The 18,302-nt window shown below is 47.3% G+C and overlaps 1 protein-coding gene across 5 annotated transcripts in view; it reads right to left on the bottom strand.

Moving 5' to 3' along the window:
* FHOD3 (formin homology 2 domain containing 3) overlaps nt 1-18,302 on the bottom strand; it is a 484,314-nt gene that overhangs the window by 166,863 nt on the left and 299,149 nt on the right. For all 5 annotated transcript variants that reach the window (XM_062201570.1, XM_062201571.1, XM_062201573.1 and 2 more), the window contains 2 exons: nt 14,183-14,277; nt 5,731-5,874 (listed from right to left, as the gene is read on the bottom strand). In XM_062201570.1, the coding sequence (XP_062057554.1) occupies nt 5,731-5,874; nt 14,183-14,277 (239 nt within the window). The remainder of the gene's footprint in view (nt 1-5,730; nt 5,875-14,182; nt 14,278-18,302) is intronic.

Here is an 18,302-nt window from a genome sequence, read left to right as displayed (position 1 = left end):
TGAAAGTAAAAAAGGAAACTATAATGATAAAAGCAAAACAGAAAAGTATCACAAAGCATATTAATCAAAATGAATGGGAAAATCATCAAAATCAAGAAACTCAGTTTCTACAGGAGAGAAAGAAAGGGAGAGGTCACACACACACACACACACACACACCGCAACGGGAAAATAACTACTGAAAGAGAATCAAGAATCAAGCAGTAATTAGAGGTTATTTATTAGAGATTATTTTCACATCCCTTTGTTAATGAGATCCAGATGAAAGGAATACTTTCCTAGGAAATTATATTAACATTTATCCCAGGAGAGGTAGGAAGCTTTAAACAGACCAATTTCCACAGGAGGGAAAATACACACACACACACACACATATGTATGTATATATGTCACCAAGGATCTTCCCTCACTCTCCACACCACACACACATATACCACCACATGCCCACAGATTTGCCCACAGGAATTCTAACAATCTAAGACCAGGGAGCAGAATGCCACTTACATTTTGTTAGGGTGTAGAGAAAGAAGACAAACTTCTAAATATTTTTATGAAGAGGAATAACATTTATATGGAAACTTCATCTCTCTCTCCCATCCTTCTCCCTTTCCCTCCCCACCCCCCAACCAGAGCCCAACTACAAGAATCCTAGGTGGCAATGCTTGTCATGGCAACAAAACTGCAAACCAGCTGACACCCATTAAGAGAAGAGCAGCTATTGGACTTGCCCCAAATGGTAGAGTTAGAAACATGCCAGGGGATTCCAATTCAACCCCATCAAGGTGACATGTTCCAATGCCATCTCACTAGTCCAAGTGATCAGTTTCAGTTCACAATTGATCATAATGATAGGTCTAAGAGTCAAAGGGATCACATAAACAAGACTAGTGTCTGCTAATACTGATAGAATTAAAAAGGAGAGAACAATCCAACATGAGAAGCGGGATACACAGCAGACTCATAGAATGGCAGATGTCCTAAATAGCATTCTGGCCTCAGAACCAGCCCTTAAGGCATTCGGATCTGGCTGAAAAGCCCATGAGAGTATTTCAGGCATGGAAAGCCAAGACACTCTGGCAAAACAAAACAAAAACCCTAAATGAAAGATCTCTGTGAGTGAGATCCCAGTGGAAAAAACGGGCCATCAAAGAAGGAGGTACCTTTCTCTGAAGGGAGGAGAGAACTTCCACTTTGACTATGACTTTGTCTAAATAAGATCGGAGTTGGCAAACTCAAAAGGTTTCCATAACCTTGGCAACTCATGACAAGAGCCTAGGGTGATTACTGATGCCATCAACAAGAGTGTCAATTGTTAAGTCAACAACAGGAGTCACTGTGCACTTACTCCTCATGTAGGATCTCTGTCCTTAATGTGTTGTACATTGTGAATTAATGCTATAACTAGTACTCAAACAGTACTTTACACTGTGTGTTTCTGTGTGGGTGCAAACTGTTGAAATCTTTACTTAATATATACTAAATTGATCTGTATTTAAAGATAATTGAAAATGAATCTTGATGTGAATGGAATGGGAGAGGGAGTGGGAGATGGGAGGATTGCGGGTGGGAGGGAAGTTATGGGGGGAAAAAGCCACTGTAATCCAAAAGCTGTACTTTGGAAATTTATATTTATTAAATAAAGGTTAAAAAAAAAAGAGCAGAGCAGATAAATCAGTTATGACGTGGTGTCCTTGGCAGTGGAAAGGGACAAACCAGGTCTCCATTTAAGAACAAGGACAGCTCTCAAAATTGTTAAGGGGACACAATGTAGAAGGATCCAAAGGTATGATTTTGTGTATGAAAATCTTGAGAATGGGCAAAACTAAACACTACGCTGTTTAGGAACAGACTGGGGCATGGAAGGAGCCCAAGCTCTTGTGATGGTCTCACTCCTGTCACAGCAAAGATGATGACCCCAGATCAATGTGTAAATATGGCAATAATGAGACTACTTAATAAATAAACTACGGATGTTTGCCGAGAGTTCTGATTTCTGCGATGCCCTGAGCAGGATGTCCCTGGCTAAGGAAGGTTTCTAGTAAATAAACCCAGATGCTATGGGTTTATGAGCCATGACCGTCTAGGCTACGAAGTCTAGCCGCCGTGTGACCGAGTGGGACTCTCGCTTGGAGACCTGGTCTGTTGTGCCGGGGTGGGGAGCACAGGTCTGACGCATGAGATGAGGACCCAGGAGTCCCAGACCATTCCCTGCCTTGCCTGCACCCTCAGGGCCTATGTTCTTGAAGTTACTTGTACAGCTAGATACTGGGCAAGCTCACTGGCTGGCCAGCCAGTCCTCTCAGTGAGCTCACAGAGTAAGTTATTTTCAGGAGAACTTATGAAGAAAATTTTTAAAAAGAGAATATTGGAGGTACCGGTGGTGGGACCACCTGAGCCACTTCTAAATGGTAACGTCTTAGTGCTTACAGCTAGCACATGGGTGTCTTATTGTTCTAGAAAGGAACCACACATGCATTTGTGAACAGTGTAAAGTTTACCCCAAAATGTTAAGGCAACTTTTGAAACACTGGGCCGGAAGGGGAGGAGGGCAGTGGGGAGGTGGCTTGAGAGGCGGGCAGGCTGGAGAGGAAGTGCGGCCCCGCGGGAAGATCTTTCTAGTCTCTCGGAGTAAGCAGCAAGGCTCCTCTTCAAGATTCTCTCCCAGCTGGTCTGTTAGGCAATTCACGGGCACCGCACTCTGCTCTGGACAAGCACTGACCCTGTGGAACTCATCGGAGGTCCTGGGCAGCAGGGTTTGGGAGATGGGAAATGAGATCAGGACAGAGGGAGGGAGGGGAAACAAGCTATCTGTGTTGGCAGAAGTCCATCTTCTGCCTTTATGTCTTCACCCCTCTTCCTTCTCCATCTTTAGCACAATCACTTTATTCTTACTCTATCTTCTAGGAACCATGAGAACATACTGCTCCACCATGTGCTGGCTTTGCAGTGCCACAGGTCAGTAGCAACAAAAAAGCACAAGTCTCGAGTGCACACCCAAGGGAGGTTTGACTGGAGGCGGAGATGCCCAGAGCAGAGGCACAGAGGGCTGGCCAGCAGGGCAGCCGTGGGGAACCAAACCCAGGTTCACTGTCCTCTCCCCCAAGATCAGACAAGGATAATTCTGCTCTGTTCCTTAGAACCCTGACTTGTAAGAAACAGTGAGTTACACATCGGTCTCTCCACTTCTGTGCAGTGAGGATCACAATGTGACCATCAGCTGAGAAGCACTTCCCCTAGAGCTCTAGCTGTGCTTAAAAATTTGAGTGAAGATTTGCATCCTAACATAAGCTGGGAGAATACATCTTTAAAAACGTGGGGACTTGTACATATTATTATGGTTCATACACTCAGATGAAATAGTATGCTAATGACTATTAAGCCATAATGATTTAATAACATGAGAAAATCTTTCCAACTATTTACTAGTAAACATTCAATATGCAATACTATATATAGACTACTATCTTCCTGGTTAAGAATATACTCATTATTCACACAAACACACATACACACGACTAAAAAAATAATATACCAATAAAATCATGGGTAATTTTTTTTCTCTTGTACTTTTGTACATAAAAATACTTTTTGATGTTTTCCAAGTTTCTTCAATTAGTACATATTATTTTCATGGAGGGGGAGAAAAGAAAAAACATTCACTATAATTATGACTGATCCATTCCACCAGAAATAGAACAGTGAAACACACAGAATGGGAGAAAATGTTTACAAACTATTTGTCTGATAAGGATCTAATATCTAGAATATATGATGAGTTCTTGGGGCCAGTGCTGTGGCATAGAAAGTTAAGCCATTGTCTTGCGTGCCGGCATTCCATGTGGGCATCAATTCGAGTCCTGACTGCTCCACTTCCAATCTGGCTCCCTGGTAATACAGTGGGAGATGGCCCATGTGCTTGGGCCCCTGCACCCACGTGGGAGACCTAGAAGAGGTTCCTCACTTCTGACTGGCCCATCTCCAGCCGTTTTGGAAGATCTCTCTCTCTCTCCTTCTATCTCTGCCTTTCAAATAAATATTTTTTTTTAAAAAAAGTTCTTACATCAATAAAAGAAAAACAAACCAATTAAACAGGTAAAAATGTGCACAGACATTTATCCACAGAAAATATACAAACAGCCATTAAGTACCTGAAAAGATGCCCAACATCATTAATCATCAAGGAAATGCAAATGAAAGCTACAATAAGATATTACTTTACACCAAGCAGAGTGGCTAAAATAAAAAAGATAGTGAGTCTATTGAGGGTGTGCAGAAATTTGAGCTTCATAAACTGCTGGTAGGGATGCGAAAGGGTACCACCACTTTGGAGAGCAGCCCAGCACATCCTGAGATAGTTACAGATGGAGTGACCAAGCAACCAGCAAGTTCACTTCTAGGTGAACTCACCCTGAAAACACAGATACACACACAGACATGTACACAACTATTCAGAGCAACAATAATCATAATGCCAAGAGGTGAGAAAAATATCCATCAGTTGGTGACACACAAAACGTGGTGTATCCATGCAACAGAATCATAATCACAGAAAGGAATATGGTAGCAACCATGCCACAACAGAGGTGAATCCTGGCAACAGGCTCTGAGAAGGCCAGGCACAACGTGGCACTCTGCAGGTGCAACGTACAGATCTGACATTGGCTGTCCCTCATGAGCACAGAATTCTGGTAGATCCACGACATGTGGGAGTTTAGAGAAATTCAAAATAAGTACAGGGTAAACGTGTTCACAACCACAACTGAGGAAGCAAGGGCACGGACAGCACTGAGAGTTCGGCTTCCACTGGAACCAGATTTGAATGCAGCAGGATGACAACCCAAGGAACCATATCATATCCTGTCCTAGCCCTCTCCCTTTCCCTAACAGGCAACCACTTTCACTAAGATGATGACATAATGAAAAGACAGGCCAGCCCCCACCCCCTTTCCCTTCTCGCCCTTTCTTACTCATCAGCAAGTCGAAGGCAGAGAGCTCATTCATACAATGTACACATGTGAAGACACAGGTTGCATTCAGGCTAAAAAGCACCAGTTGGGTCTCTTCTGTACAGTCTTCCCGGTGTACTGGTAAGAACACCATACATATGCATGTAGAAGAACTGAGGAATTTTGTCAATTCTAGGTAGAAGCTAAATACTCCTCTACTTGCATTTTTAATTGATCCTACACAAGATAAACAGCAAAGTCATAGTAATAATTCTCAATTTTAATTTGCCTTTTCTTACCTCATTAAATAAATAGTGAATAAAACCTCCAAAACAAGATGAGAGAGGCCACAGAAGAAAGTAAAAAGTCACTTTGTATCATCAATGCATTTTTTTCTGGCTTTTTCCACAAATGGCCCTGCAGTTTCCAGTTTGCATTGGGTGCTACAGATAATGCAGCTGACCCTGTCTGAAGTTCCTTGGTCATCGGGGAGAAGAAATGTGGCCTCTGTCCTCTCTCCCCTCTCACCCCGAACCATGCTGCTGCTGAGAGAATGCAGCATCTTTAAAGTTGAACAGTGACCAAGCATCGCCTACGTCCAAGGGGAACAAGCAGTAGCGTCGCTGGAAGGCTTGTTGCCCCCTGAGATGCCGATGCAGCAGGCCTGGGGTGGTGGGGTCTGGGAACCTGCATTTCTAGCAAGCCCTTGGTGATGCTAGGGTTCCTTTACCACTCTCAGGGCCCCAGGCTACTCTGCACACTGTCCACAGGCGTGTTCTGTTACCTCATAGATGTTAAACTGCTCCGCCAAGTCCAAGTCGGTCCCTTTCTTGCTTAAGTGCCTCTGGGACACGGCTGCGATGCCCAGCTCCTCCAGGCAGTCCACCACGTCGTAGAAGGCATCTTGGTCTGGCAATCCTGACAGCGTCTGGAGGGGGAGGAGAACCAGATACAGAATCATCCGAGGAGACTGTCTCCAGGCATGTTCACGTGGTAGCAGGGGCCCTACAATATGGGACAAAGTCACCTCTTCAGTACGGTAGGCAGGATGGACCCCAGGGTACAGGAGCTGTCCCCTCCCCTCCGTGAGGGGGTCTCACCTACAGGTGAGATGACCCTCCCACGATGAGGTTAGGTCGCAGGGCACAGGGGAAGGCATTCTGCAGGTAGATTTCAGGTTCCCAACAGTCCATTTTGAGTTCATCAGGAGAAGACGGCCCCATGGAGTGAGCCCTTTAAAGGGGGACTTGGGTCTTCCCTAAGCTCACAGACCAGAAAGCAAGCATCCTGTTGGCTCCAGAGAACATGAGTTCTACAGCTGCCAGGAAATGAATCCTGCCAACAACCACACAGACCTGGAAGAGGACCCCCAGGCCTCAGACAGGGCCACAGCTCCAGCTGACACCTTGACTGCAGGCTGGTGAGACTGAACAGAGCCCAGCTAACCTGTCCCTGGATTCCCGCCCCATGGGAACTGCAGGATGACAAACGAACGTTGTTTTGTGCCGCAAACTGTGGGCTGATGTATTATGCTGCAGTGGACCACTAAGAAGCATAATGATCGGAAAAACTCCCATTGCAATCAGTGTATTAACAACCGTGGAATACTAGCAACTAATGATTTCTTCCCATTGAGATTCAGTAGGGTTTCCTCCCAGCCTGTGTGGGGGAAACATCAGCAATTTCAAAGCAGCAAGCAGAGGATAAAATAACCCCAGGATGAGAACACTGGCTTCCCTTTTCCATTGTGCCTCTCTTGAAAAAGGAAGGAAGGCGTCTCAGACCTCTTGTTTTATGAGTGAGGGACATGAAGACCCGGGAAGAGAAGCAATTTGCCAGAGACAACTGGAAATGACTGAAGATACTGGGGTCAAACTCTAGTTTCAGAGTTGCCATTATCCTGGCCTGGAATTAGAAACACTGGTCATTACGCCTTGTTCATTCCCCCGCCTTTGTATTTCTAAGAACACTACATTTATCCAAACATTACTTGAGACACCTTGCCCCAGGAGAACTAAGACCACCATGTTTGTAAGGATCATTTTATGTCACCGAATTCTCCAACACTTCTGCCTTGTGCTTATCAACCTGGAAAGAACACCTCTACTCATAATCCAAGGAATGTCTCTTTCCTTTGCATGCTAAGCTAAAAGGAAGAAATGCATGCTGCTCTTATTAGAAACTAATGGAAAGTAATTGATGTGGCAGCATAATCACTCAAGGATCTTAATACACACACAAAACAGGAAGTCGTGACTCAGAAGCTGTACTCAACAGGTACCCAGGCTTACACGGCCACGTGTAGAAGCACATGCAAGTCTGCCGGCATCTGGCGAGGCACCAACACTGCATTACCAGGCCTCCGGTCAATGGAGCTGGCCTCTGCTTCCAGCACCAATAGCGAACTTGGGCACCTGTTCACAGAATCTCATCAGCACAACCAGTTCACCTTTGGTTTTAGTGAGAATTCTCCAGCTTGTGAAAAAATGAGGGAGGCAAATGCCAATTCTCTAACTAGACAGCACCAACAACCGGATATGCCTCAGCTGTGTTGACCCTGTGTGATGCACAAGTCAGGGAATGTGGACAAGCTGATAATTAGCATGAGAATTAAAACTTTCTTGGGGCTGTGGTATAGTAGGCTGAGCCTCCCCTGTGGCACTGGTATCCCGTATGAGTGCCAATTTGTGTACCAGCTGCTCCTCTTCTGATCCAGCTCTCTGCTTATAGCCTGGGGAAGCAGTGGAAGATGGCCCAAGTGCTTGGGTCTCTGCACCCTTTCGGAAGACCAGGAAGAAGCTCCTGGCTCCTGGCTTTGGATCAGCCCAGCTCCGGCTGTTGCAGCAATTTGGGGAGTGAACCAGCGAATGAAAGACCTTACTCTCTGCCTCTCAAGTAAATAAATCTTTAACAAAAAAGAATCATCATCATCAACACTTTCTCTCTAAGGACTGGGGACCAACATGCAACACAGAGAGACCTCTGGGGGTCTCTGTTCCTCTCCATCTCTTCCCCTTTCTCCCTGCTGAGAGCAAACCTCAAGTGTTGAGAGATCTAATCCCCAATTCCTTAGCAAGTTCAACCACAAAAGGGAAGGGGACCACTACTCACTAATTAGAAAATTAGATCAACAGAGCTAAACAGACTTGGGCATCCTTGCTCCATAATAGGCCTGGAACCGGGGTTCTTATCCTTTGGTCTCTTCTGCAGTGAGAATGTGGGCTTGAGCCAAGCCTGCACACCAGCACCTTTCACTCACAGCTGCGGGGCGAGGAGGTCTCCCACCACACACGCTGTGCCTTTGTCCACCTGGGAAGGAGGGAGGGCTCCAGGCGCTGGAAACACAGGGCTGCCTACTTCTGACTGATTCTGTAATATGCTCTGCAGGTTTATGCCCGTGCCCACCTGTCTCCGTCCTCTCTTCTCAGGTCTGCCTGCCACCCCTGCCTCTAAGTTGCCTGCTTTTGGCAATGGCAGCAGCTATGCCACAAAAGTCTAAGAGGCCAACATTTCTCAATGCCTTCACCCTCAGACATCAGAGATGCTGCCACACAGCTGCCAGACACCTGCGGCCACCCTGCCCTTCCCTCAACCTCTGTCTGGCCAAGGCCTGTGACAAATGTCTACAGGCAGCTCTCAAAGGGGGAACTCTATCCTAAGGGACTTTGTCCCCTTCCTGTTAGTCAGCTGTTCACTATCTGAGACAGGCCACTTTACACATGGATTACAGCTCACAGTTCTGGAGATACAAGATCTAACAGCACGGCACAAGCTCTGGGGAGGCCCCGTGGGCTGCATCACATCACGGTGGGAAGGCATGGGTCGGTCTATGACCATCTGATTTCTCTCCCTCTCTTCCTTCCTTCTTCTCTCCCTCTCCCCCCCCCCCCCCCCCCGTTATATAGCCACTGGGAGTCTATCATGGGGGCTCCGCCCTAATGATCTGAGCCAAGCCAATCACTTCCAAGAGCCTTGCCTCTAGACACCACTCTCCGCACTATGAAGACTTTGGGGACTCAACTCCTGCATGAATTCAGGGAACAAAATGCAAACACAGCATCCTTCTTGTGTGTGTGTTTTTTTTTTTTTCCCTGATCGCATCAAACCTTTCCTGTAGGATAAAACCAACTTGGCAAAATGTTCACAGCAGTGTTATTTATGGAAACCCAGAGTCTACATGTCCAAATCTCCTTCCAAAGGAGAACGGACAAATTGTGGTGCATCTCTAGAATGCTCCACTCTATGAATCCATTGGACAGCCTTCAAAAGAATTACAGTGAGAAGAGAACCAGTCAGTGGTTACTGAAGGTTACGGACAGGAGGCTAGGACATCACTAAAACTGAGTGACATGAGGGAGATCTTGAGGAAGGAGGAACTAGTCGGCAACCTCTTCGTGAACAGGATCCTCATCCCGTATGTGTGTTCAACACATGTAACTACCACTGAAAGAACAAAGTTCACTTACCTGTAGGATAATTAAAACCCAATTGTAAGGGCAGCATTTGGCACAGTGGTTAAGATGCCACTCGGGTTGTCCACATCCCTTACTGAATGCCTGGTTCAAGTCCCAGCTACTTTGCTTCTAAATCCAGGTTCCTGTTAATGTGCACCATGAGAGGCAGCAGGTGATGACCCCAGTACCTGGGTCCCTGTCACCCACATGGGAGACTCAGATGGAGCTCTAGGCTCCTAGCTTCAGCCTGGCCTACCCCTGGGGAGTACCAGGGGTACCAGTGGGTGGATGATCTATCTGCCTGCCATTCAAAGTAAAAACTGAAATAAAAAATTTTGAAAAAATACATCATAGTAAAAATAAAAACAAAGGCCAATACACAGTGTGATCCCATCCCAGGCCCTAATGAAGCAGTTCCTCTCCCCAGTGGTCCCTGGGTCCTTGCTACTCACTCCCACCATCTAACTCATCCTACTTTACAAGGTGACTGATACCTAAGCCCCTCTAAGATAATCACTGGATCCAGCTGGGTCAAGACACAGCATTACAACTTGAGCCTGTAGGGTAAAAAACAGTTAAGATCTACGGATCTCCTGTAGACAAGGAATTGGGGCTGGGAGGGGAGACACAAAGGAGTCTGCATGTCAGAAACCACTCTTTTAACATCCCTGGTTCTCAAGAGAACGGACTCTGATCTCAGAAGGTAAGCAGGCTGGAATTCCGTGCCCTTGCTTTGTTTGTCCTGCAAATGTCAACGTTTTAATTTCATGTCATTAAACCGTCTTCTATTTTGTTGAAATCGATACTAGATAGAAACCACCCAACTTGCAATATAATTTCCCAGATTTCAAAGCCTGGATTTTTTTTCCCAAGCCTGTGTTAACATTACTGCTTGTTATTTTGTTTGGTCTGTCAGAGTGTTGTGCTCACCAGGGCAATCAACACTACTCCACTTCCACAAAACAAAACAAACCCTGGGTGAGGGCCCGCGGTAGGCTGACCTCTGGGAGGGGAAGATGACAGGGGAAGGAATGTCCCCCAGGACCTTCCGGGACTTCTGCTGGGCCAGAACTAACATGGATGAGAGAGCGCGGCTGGAAGAGAACAAGGAATTCTAGGACGTTAAACGCACAGGAGGCCCAGGAGAGGGTGATGCATGCTGGGTCCTCGCCAGGGTCTGGCCATAGTGCCACTGGGTCTTCACTGACCAATAACACCAGCCAGGGTGAGGACTCACTTCTGGCTGAATCCCATGTTTTGCAACATCAGTGTCTTGCAAAGGACATGAAGTAGATGAAATTAATCTTAAAAATCCAACAGAAAAAACTGTCCCAAATAGCAAAATGAATTCACAGGAATTTGATAATAAAAGTAGAATTCTTAGCATCATTCTTCCAAAAGTGATGCCCATTTCCTACCAGGGCCGGGCGCGAGTTTTCCACGTGCTCATCCACAAACGATATTTTACAAAACACAGTCACTGCCATCGTGACCTGGAGGAAATGTCCTGTTTGTTGTACTATGTATTTCTTTTGTTCTTTGTTGGTTTAATGTCATTAATTCATTAATTTTCTACTGAGTTCTTAGCATATTTAGGATAATATTCACTGCCCTGTTTTTTTTTTTTTTTTTTTGCAAACAATTTTCCAGTTTGTCACCTGTTTTTAGCTATAATTTGTGGTCTGCATTTTATAATTTTATGGAGTGAAACATTTAAATCTTTTGCTCTGAGTTCTTTTTCAGATTTTTTTTTTATTTGACAGAGTTAGACAGTGAGAGAGACAGAGAGAAAGGTCTTCCTTCCATTGGTTCACCCCCCCCCCCAAATGGCCACTACGGCCAGAGCTAAACCAATGCAAAGCCAGGGGCCAGGTGCTTTCTCCTGGTCTCTCATGCGGGTGCAAGAGCCCAAGTACTTGGGCCATCCTTTACTGCCTTCCCGGGCCACAGCAGAGAGCTGGACTGGAAGAGGAGCAACCCGGACTAGAACCGGCACCCATACAGGACGCCGGCGCTGCAGGTGGAGGATTAGCCAAGTGAGCCACAGCGCCGGCCCCTCAGATTCTATTATTAAGACACACTTTACCAATCAGAGACCAATTCTTTATTTCTATGGGTTTTTTTTTTTTCCTACAGTTTGATTTGTTACATTCGAGTCTTGAATCTGCCTGGGATTTATATTTTTTAAGATTTATTTATTTACTTATTTTAAAGGCAAAGTGATGAAGAGGGAGTGAGAGGGAAAAGGAGAGGGATGAGAGGAAAGGGAGGAGAGAGAGAAGTAGAAGAGGGAGGAAGGAGAGGGAGAGGGAGTGAGAATCTTCCACCTACTGGTTCACTCTCCAAGTGGCTGCAACAGATATGGCTGGGCCAGACTGAAGCCAGGAGACTGCAATTCCATTCAGGTCTCCCAAACGGGTGTCAGGGACCCAAGGATTTAATCTATCATCTGCTTCCTCCCAGGGGGCACATTAGCACCAATGTGGATCAGAAGTATAGTGGGGCTGGCCTTGTGGCATAGCACATAAGACACTGCTTGCAGTGCCAGCATCCCATATGGGCACCAGTTTGAGTCTCAACCGATCCACTTCCAACCCTGAGCCCTGCTAATGTGTCCAGGGAAAGCAGTGAAGGGTAGCTCAAGTCGTTGGGCCCCTACGCCCACATGGGAGACCCAGGTGAAGCTCCTGGATTGGGTTTAGCCAAACCATAGCTGTTGCAGTCATTTGGGAGGTGAACCAACAGTTGGAAGATCTCTATTTCTCTCTGGATTTCAAATAAAATTCTCTTAACTCTGTTTCAAATAAAATAAATCTTTAAAATAATTTTTAAAAAGAATTAAAGCAGCCAGGACTGAAACTGGCACTCCAATATGGGAGGCAGACGTCCCAAACAGTGGCTTAACCTGCTGCACCAAAATATCCACCCCTATCTAGATAGTACTGTGCAAAAGGTCCAAGCAAACTCTTGGTTATTCCTCCCTTGTCATCAGTGAAGAACACCTGTCCCATGGCCGTCAACTGTGGACAAGTGGTGTGTATGAGGTCTGTGCTTGGGCATTCTGCTCCAGGCATCTCTCTGCTGAAGAGCGAGCCAGATCCCACTGTCTCAGTCCTGGAAGCATTTACATTTTACCATCTAACAGGAGAAATTGTCCCTGAGAATTCTACTGCTTTCTACAAATGTGCTTCCAGGTTGCCAGGGGAAATGCTTCTCCAATTCTGTTTCAGGAAGGGATTCTGGGTCTTCCCGAAGCCTCCACCACCATTGCAGGTGGTCCCTAAGGCTCACGCCCGGCAGCCTGGGGGGTATAGGGAAGGGTGGCTGATGTGGGGCCTGTGCTCTAAGACAAGAAAACCTGAATGAGGGCACTCCAGTCTCAAGACAAGGCCTGAACCAGGTCAATATGGGAGCCATCACCACAGAGCCACGTCTGGGGATAGGCATTGAGGATGGCTACTGCCCCACGGGTAGTGACCAGAGGGACATGATGGAATGGAAGCACCAAAGGAGAGTCACCATCAGATAAGGAGAATGGGCCCATCTCCCAGGAGCCTTAGTCCAGCTCAGCAGTCAGAATGCAGCATGTAGTAGAACAGGAACACCTCACGTCTTGGCTTGTGAACAATAGTTTTTCCTTAAAGCTTGCTCATTTATGTCTTTAAGGAAGAGTGGTTTCAAGATGATGACATCTTGATGGGAAGAAGTGGACATAAAACTCACACCTTCCTGGAAGTTTCACAGAAAAGGCCAAGCATGAAAGCACGCAGACACCCCCAGGCACCAGCCGTGGTGCGCACCTGCGTGCACACATAGCCTTTGTGTGACGTAAGTGATTGCTCCCATGGAGACGCTGGCTGCAGCTGTGGTTCCAGATGCCACGATGGCAGTCCACACAGCGTGGCTCTCAGGGCAATCTAAAGATTTTCACGTTCTCTTAGCTCCCCACAGCTGCTGTAACTCAGTCCTACACACACCGTGGCTTAAAGACACAGAAATGCACAGGCCCACAGTGGGGAGATTGTAAGTCTGATACGAAGGAGTTGGCAGCACCTTGCTCTCTCTGAAGGCTCTCTGGGATGATGGCTCCATGCCTCACCCTAGCAGCTGCTGGCAATCCTTGGTGTTCCTGTAGACAACTCATTCCAGTCTCCACCGCCAGCATCCCAGACTGCCCTCCTTGTGCGTATGTGTTCACATCATCTCCCTCGCTATCTGTCTTCTCCCCAACTTTGAAAAATTTACTCATTTATTTAAAAGGCAGAGTGACAAAGAGGGAGAAAGAGGGAGAAAGAGGAAGGGCGGGAGGGAGGAAGGGAGGGAAGGAGAGAGAGAGAGAGAGAATGAATCTTCATTTGCTGCTTTACTCCCCATGACCACAACAGCCAGGGCTGGGCCAGGCTGAATCCAGGAGCCTAGAACTCCATCCATGTCTCCCATATGGATGGCAGGGACCCGAGTACTTGGGTCATCATCCACTGCTTTCCCAGGTACATTAGCAGGGAGCTGCATCAGAAGTGGAGCAGCCAGGGCTAGAACTGGCACTCTGATGTGGGATGCCAGCATCCCAAGTGGTGGCTCCACCTGCTGAACCACCAACACTGGCCCCATCTTCTCTCTTCTGAATTCATACTCAGAGCCTTCCCTTCAACAACTTCATTTATCTTAATTGGAAAGAAGATACTATTTCCAAATAAGGTCACGTTCACAGGTACCACGGGTTAAGAGTGGAATACATCCTTCGGGGTGACACAATTCAACCCCTAACACACATTAACCAACCTTGTTCACTAAAGTCATTGCATAAACCAGCAGCTCTGTGTCAACTCCATCCTTCTCCTCCAGGATTTCCATGATATTTGTCCAGGGTTTGACACCTGTGAGTGAAGCAAAAACAGCAATTTGACAACACTCCTTATCTAACTCACATGCTGGTTTAAGGACTGATCGCCCAGTAAGGGCAGTGTCTTCCACTCATAAAATCTCCAAACGTGACATTATCCACAGGGTAGACTTGAGCACACTTCTCATCAAGAACACTCCCTAGTAGGCAACGCATTAAGAATGCTCCAGGAAGTCCTTGGTCAGCAGCCCAGCCCGTCAGAACCGAGCAACCATCTACGACCCTTTTCTAACACTCCTTACGAAGACACACCTCTTTGCCTGGTCACATTATTTTCTTGCTGATTTTTATCATCAAACTACATTGAAGGACAGTGCAATTGTTCTTCAAACCCCAGCAAAGCAACCCTTCTTGTCCTCAAGACAGCCCATGTGGTCACAAGGACTTAGACCTCACCGTCCAGGTGCCCTTTAAGAGCTCTGGGTGCTTCTGTTGGTGCTTGTACCAGGGGCAGCTTCTATCATTCACACTTGACACCAAACCTCAGCACAGAACATGCATTCTAATGAGTTACCACAAATGGTTAAGAGGGGGAAGGCATTCAACTGAAGAACTGCCAGTGGTGCTGGCGGATCCCAAACTGCTTCCTGGTTGCTGACTTTGGAGCGAAGATGCTCAATGGGTTCTGGGCAAGGAAAGGCCAAAAAGCAGAGGCAGGCAGCCCAGAGAGAAGGCAGGGGCCAGACAGCATGCATGCCCCCCCCCACACACACAGATGCACACACACGTGTGTACCATCTAATCCTCTATAATAAAAACACACACGGGCTGAACGGAACTGAAAAATGCGTGCTTCAGCTGTGAGCTGAGTCTCACAACACCAGAGGATTTTAAGTCAGGACACCTGTGTATGTTTCGGCATTGCTGTGCGGAATGAGCACAACCACCTTCCTTTGTTCTGTGACTACTTAGAAGGCTGAAGGAGAGGAAGAGCTGGGCCCCATGCTAAGAGCTCTGGCAGGGACAGGAGTGGACCTGCTGAAGGACCAGCACTTGGCACTTTCCTAGGAGCTGCTTAGAACAGCAAGGTCACTTCGCAAAGGTCACGGAAAATGGGTGCCGTGAGGAAGTCGTGCATGGATCTCAAAAACTTTGGCACCAAAATGAACTTAGTCTTAAATTCCATATTCCATGAACTTTCTGAAGCGTGCTCATAAGAGGGTCCAGCTCACTCTTCCCTCTCCACCTTTGCCAGCTCCAGAGAGGGACAAGGACAGGGAGGTGGGGAAGGGTTGGGGGAGGGAGAAGGAGAAGGAAAGGAGAGACAGAGTTTGCATGCTGGGGGCAAGGGGTTCCTGTAGTGAAACCATAAGCCATATGATCCCGCCCTTATGGAACAAGGAAAGAACCTGGGTCCCCAAGTAGTGAAGGCAGGTGCAGGCGGTGTACCTGTTAGTTGGGGTGACAGTACCAGAGGTGTCACTGGATAAGCGCTTGCCTGCTTACCTTAACACTAATGGGGTACACCAGAAGACAGTACCTCATTTAATCATCACATCTCTCTCCGACTCCACGCCCCTCCCCACTGCATTGTTTTATAGGCTCGAGAGCCTCTTTTTTCTGATATTTGCAAGCACACACATTTGCTCAAATAGTTGCCAAATAAATGAGCTACATATAAAAATGCTTAGCATTATATCTGCTACATGACAGACACACAAATGTCAGTTATTATAATTGCGATAGTGGTGGTTGGTGGTGACACCCAGCCTGCTCCACTCACCAAACCACAGAGTCTCTCTCTCTCAAGCCAGAATAAGACACACACAGAATAAATTGCTCCACACTTTCTCCCTCTTACTTGCCTCTGCATTAAATCCAAGGGAAAATAAGAGGCTTTGCACAGTGCTGAGTATCTGAGTGGGTCCAACACTCAAACAGGAGTGCAGCCGGCATGCTCCACGTCTTTCTATGTCATGGATATATGCATTCAACACAGAGCACTCGGTCATGACCAACAGTGGGAGCACAGCTTGAGTTGTGTTGCCCCCTAACTAGCACCATGCTTTGCATGTTCTTCAAGGAACGAACATTCTCTAGCAGGAGTCAGAGAGATGGGATCCCATGAAAGCACAGCTAGGGGGCTGGGGGCTGGCGCTGTGGCATAGTGCGTAAAGCTGCTGCCTACAATGACAGCATCCCATACGGGTACCAGTTCGAGTCCCGGTGCTCCACTTCCGATTCAGCTCTCTGCTATGGCCTGGGAAAGCAGTAGAGGAAGGCCCAAGTCCTTAGGCCCCTGCACCCATGTGGGAGATCAGGAAGAAGCTCCTGGCTCTGCATCAGCACAGCTCCAGCCGTTGTGGCCCACTGGAGAGTGAACCAGCGGATAGAAGATCGATCGCTCAATCTCTCTCTCTGCCTCTCCTTCTAACTCTTTCAAGTAAATAAACTTTAAAAAAAAAAAAGCCCACTGGATTTGTTTCATGTTAATCATTTGTGATACATATGCTTAAGGATTATGTCCTATCTCAGCACCTGACATTCAAAAGAAAAATGGAAGTTCTTCAAAAGCTGTGTGAGGGGAGGGCCTTGTGGTGCAGCAGGTTGAGCTACCGCCTATGATGCCAGCATCCGAGATGGGAACACGGATATAAGCCCCGGCTGCTCTGCTTCTGATCCAGCTCCCTGCTAATGCACCTGGGAAAGCAGAAGATGGCCCAAGTGCTTGAGCCCCTGATTTTTTCAATTAATTGATTCGAAAGGCAGAGTTACAGAGAGAAAGAGGGAGAGAGAGAGAGAGAAAGAGAAAGAGGTCTTCCATCCGCTGGTTTACTCCCTAGATGGCCACAAGGCTGGAGCTGCACTGATCCGAAGCCAGGAGCTTCTTCCAGGTCTCTCACACTGGTGCAGGGGCCCAAGGAAAGACTTGGGCCATCTTCTACTGCTTTCCCAGGCCATAGCAGAGAGCTGGATCAGAAGTACAGCAGCCAGGACTTGAACCAGTGCCCACATGGGCTGCCGGCACTGCAGGCAGTCGCTTCACCAGCTGCACCACAGTGCTGGCTCCTGACAAGCTGCTCTTAAAGCTGCTGGGTGGAAACACACCTGGGCCTCACAACATTCCCTACAGAATGCCAGGACCTATTTACATGTTCAGAGCCATCACAGAATTCTGGAGCAATCTCGCTAGCAGTAAAATCAGACGATGTTATATGTGTGCTTTACAAAATCACAGCCAAGACCACACACAGCCACAAAGACACACACCACTGAAATGCATGAGCCACTTCTGAGTTCTCCCAATAGCACTATGCCTTTATTTTTCCCTCTCAACAGCAGACAGAGGAAAGCAGTTGCAAAAGGTTTTTGGGGTTTTTTTTGACAGGCAGAGTTAGTGAGAGAGACAGACAGAGAAAGGTCTTCCTTCCGTTGGTTCACTCCCCAAATGGCTGCTATGGCCGGCGCACCATGCCGATCTGAAGCCAGGAGCCAGGTGCTTCCCCCTGGTCTCCCATGCAGGTGCAGGGCCCAAGCATTTGGGCCATCCTCCACTGCACTCCTGGGCCACTCCTGGGCCACAGCAGAGAGCTGGACTGGAAGAGGAGCAACCGGGACAGAATCCAGTGCCCCGACCGGAACTAGAACCTGTGTGCCGGCGCCGCAGAAGGAGGATTAGCCTAGGGAGCCACAGCACCGGCCATTTGCAAAAGGTTTAAGAACATTTACAGGCAAAAATCATGGGGCTGAGAAAATAATCCGTTAGCTGCTTTAAGTTTTGCTAACTGGTAAAAGATGGGCTGTGCCTTGTCTTGGTGGAGAGTCTCTGAGCTGTGGATGTGGTCTTGACATGGGGTTCATCTCAGGATGATTCCTCCACCCTTTCCCCAACTGTGAGGTCAGGGAAGGCACGTCTGAGCTCCTAGCTCAGCTAAGCCAAAGGAGAACCCCCAGTCATGAGACGGCTGCCCTTTCCAACACAGCCCATAGGTTATCTGCTATTTAGGACAGCATGTGGAAGAGCCTATTAGCTGTCCTAAAGTAACCCCAGAGTTAGGG

This window comes from Lepus europaeus, chromosome 9 (assembly GCF_033115175.1).
Source record: "Lepus europaeus isolate LE1 chromosome 9, mLepTim1.pri, whole genome shotgun sequence".
Taxonomy (NCBI): domain Eukaryota; kingdom Metazoa; phylum Chordata; class Mammalia; order Lagomorpha; family Leporidae; genus Lepus; species Lepus europaeus.
This window is presented reverse-complemented; position numbering and strand designations above follow the sequence as displayed.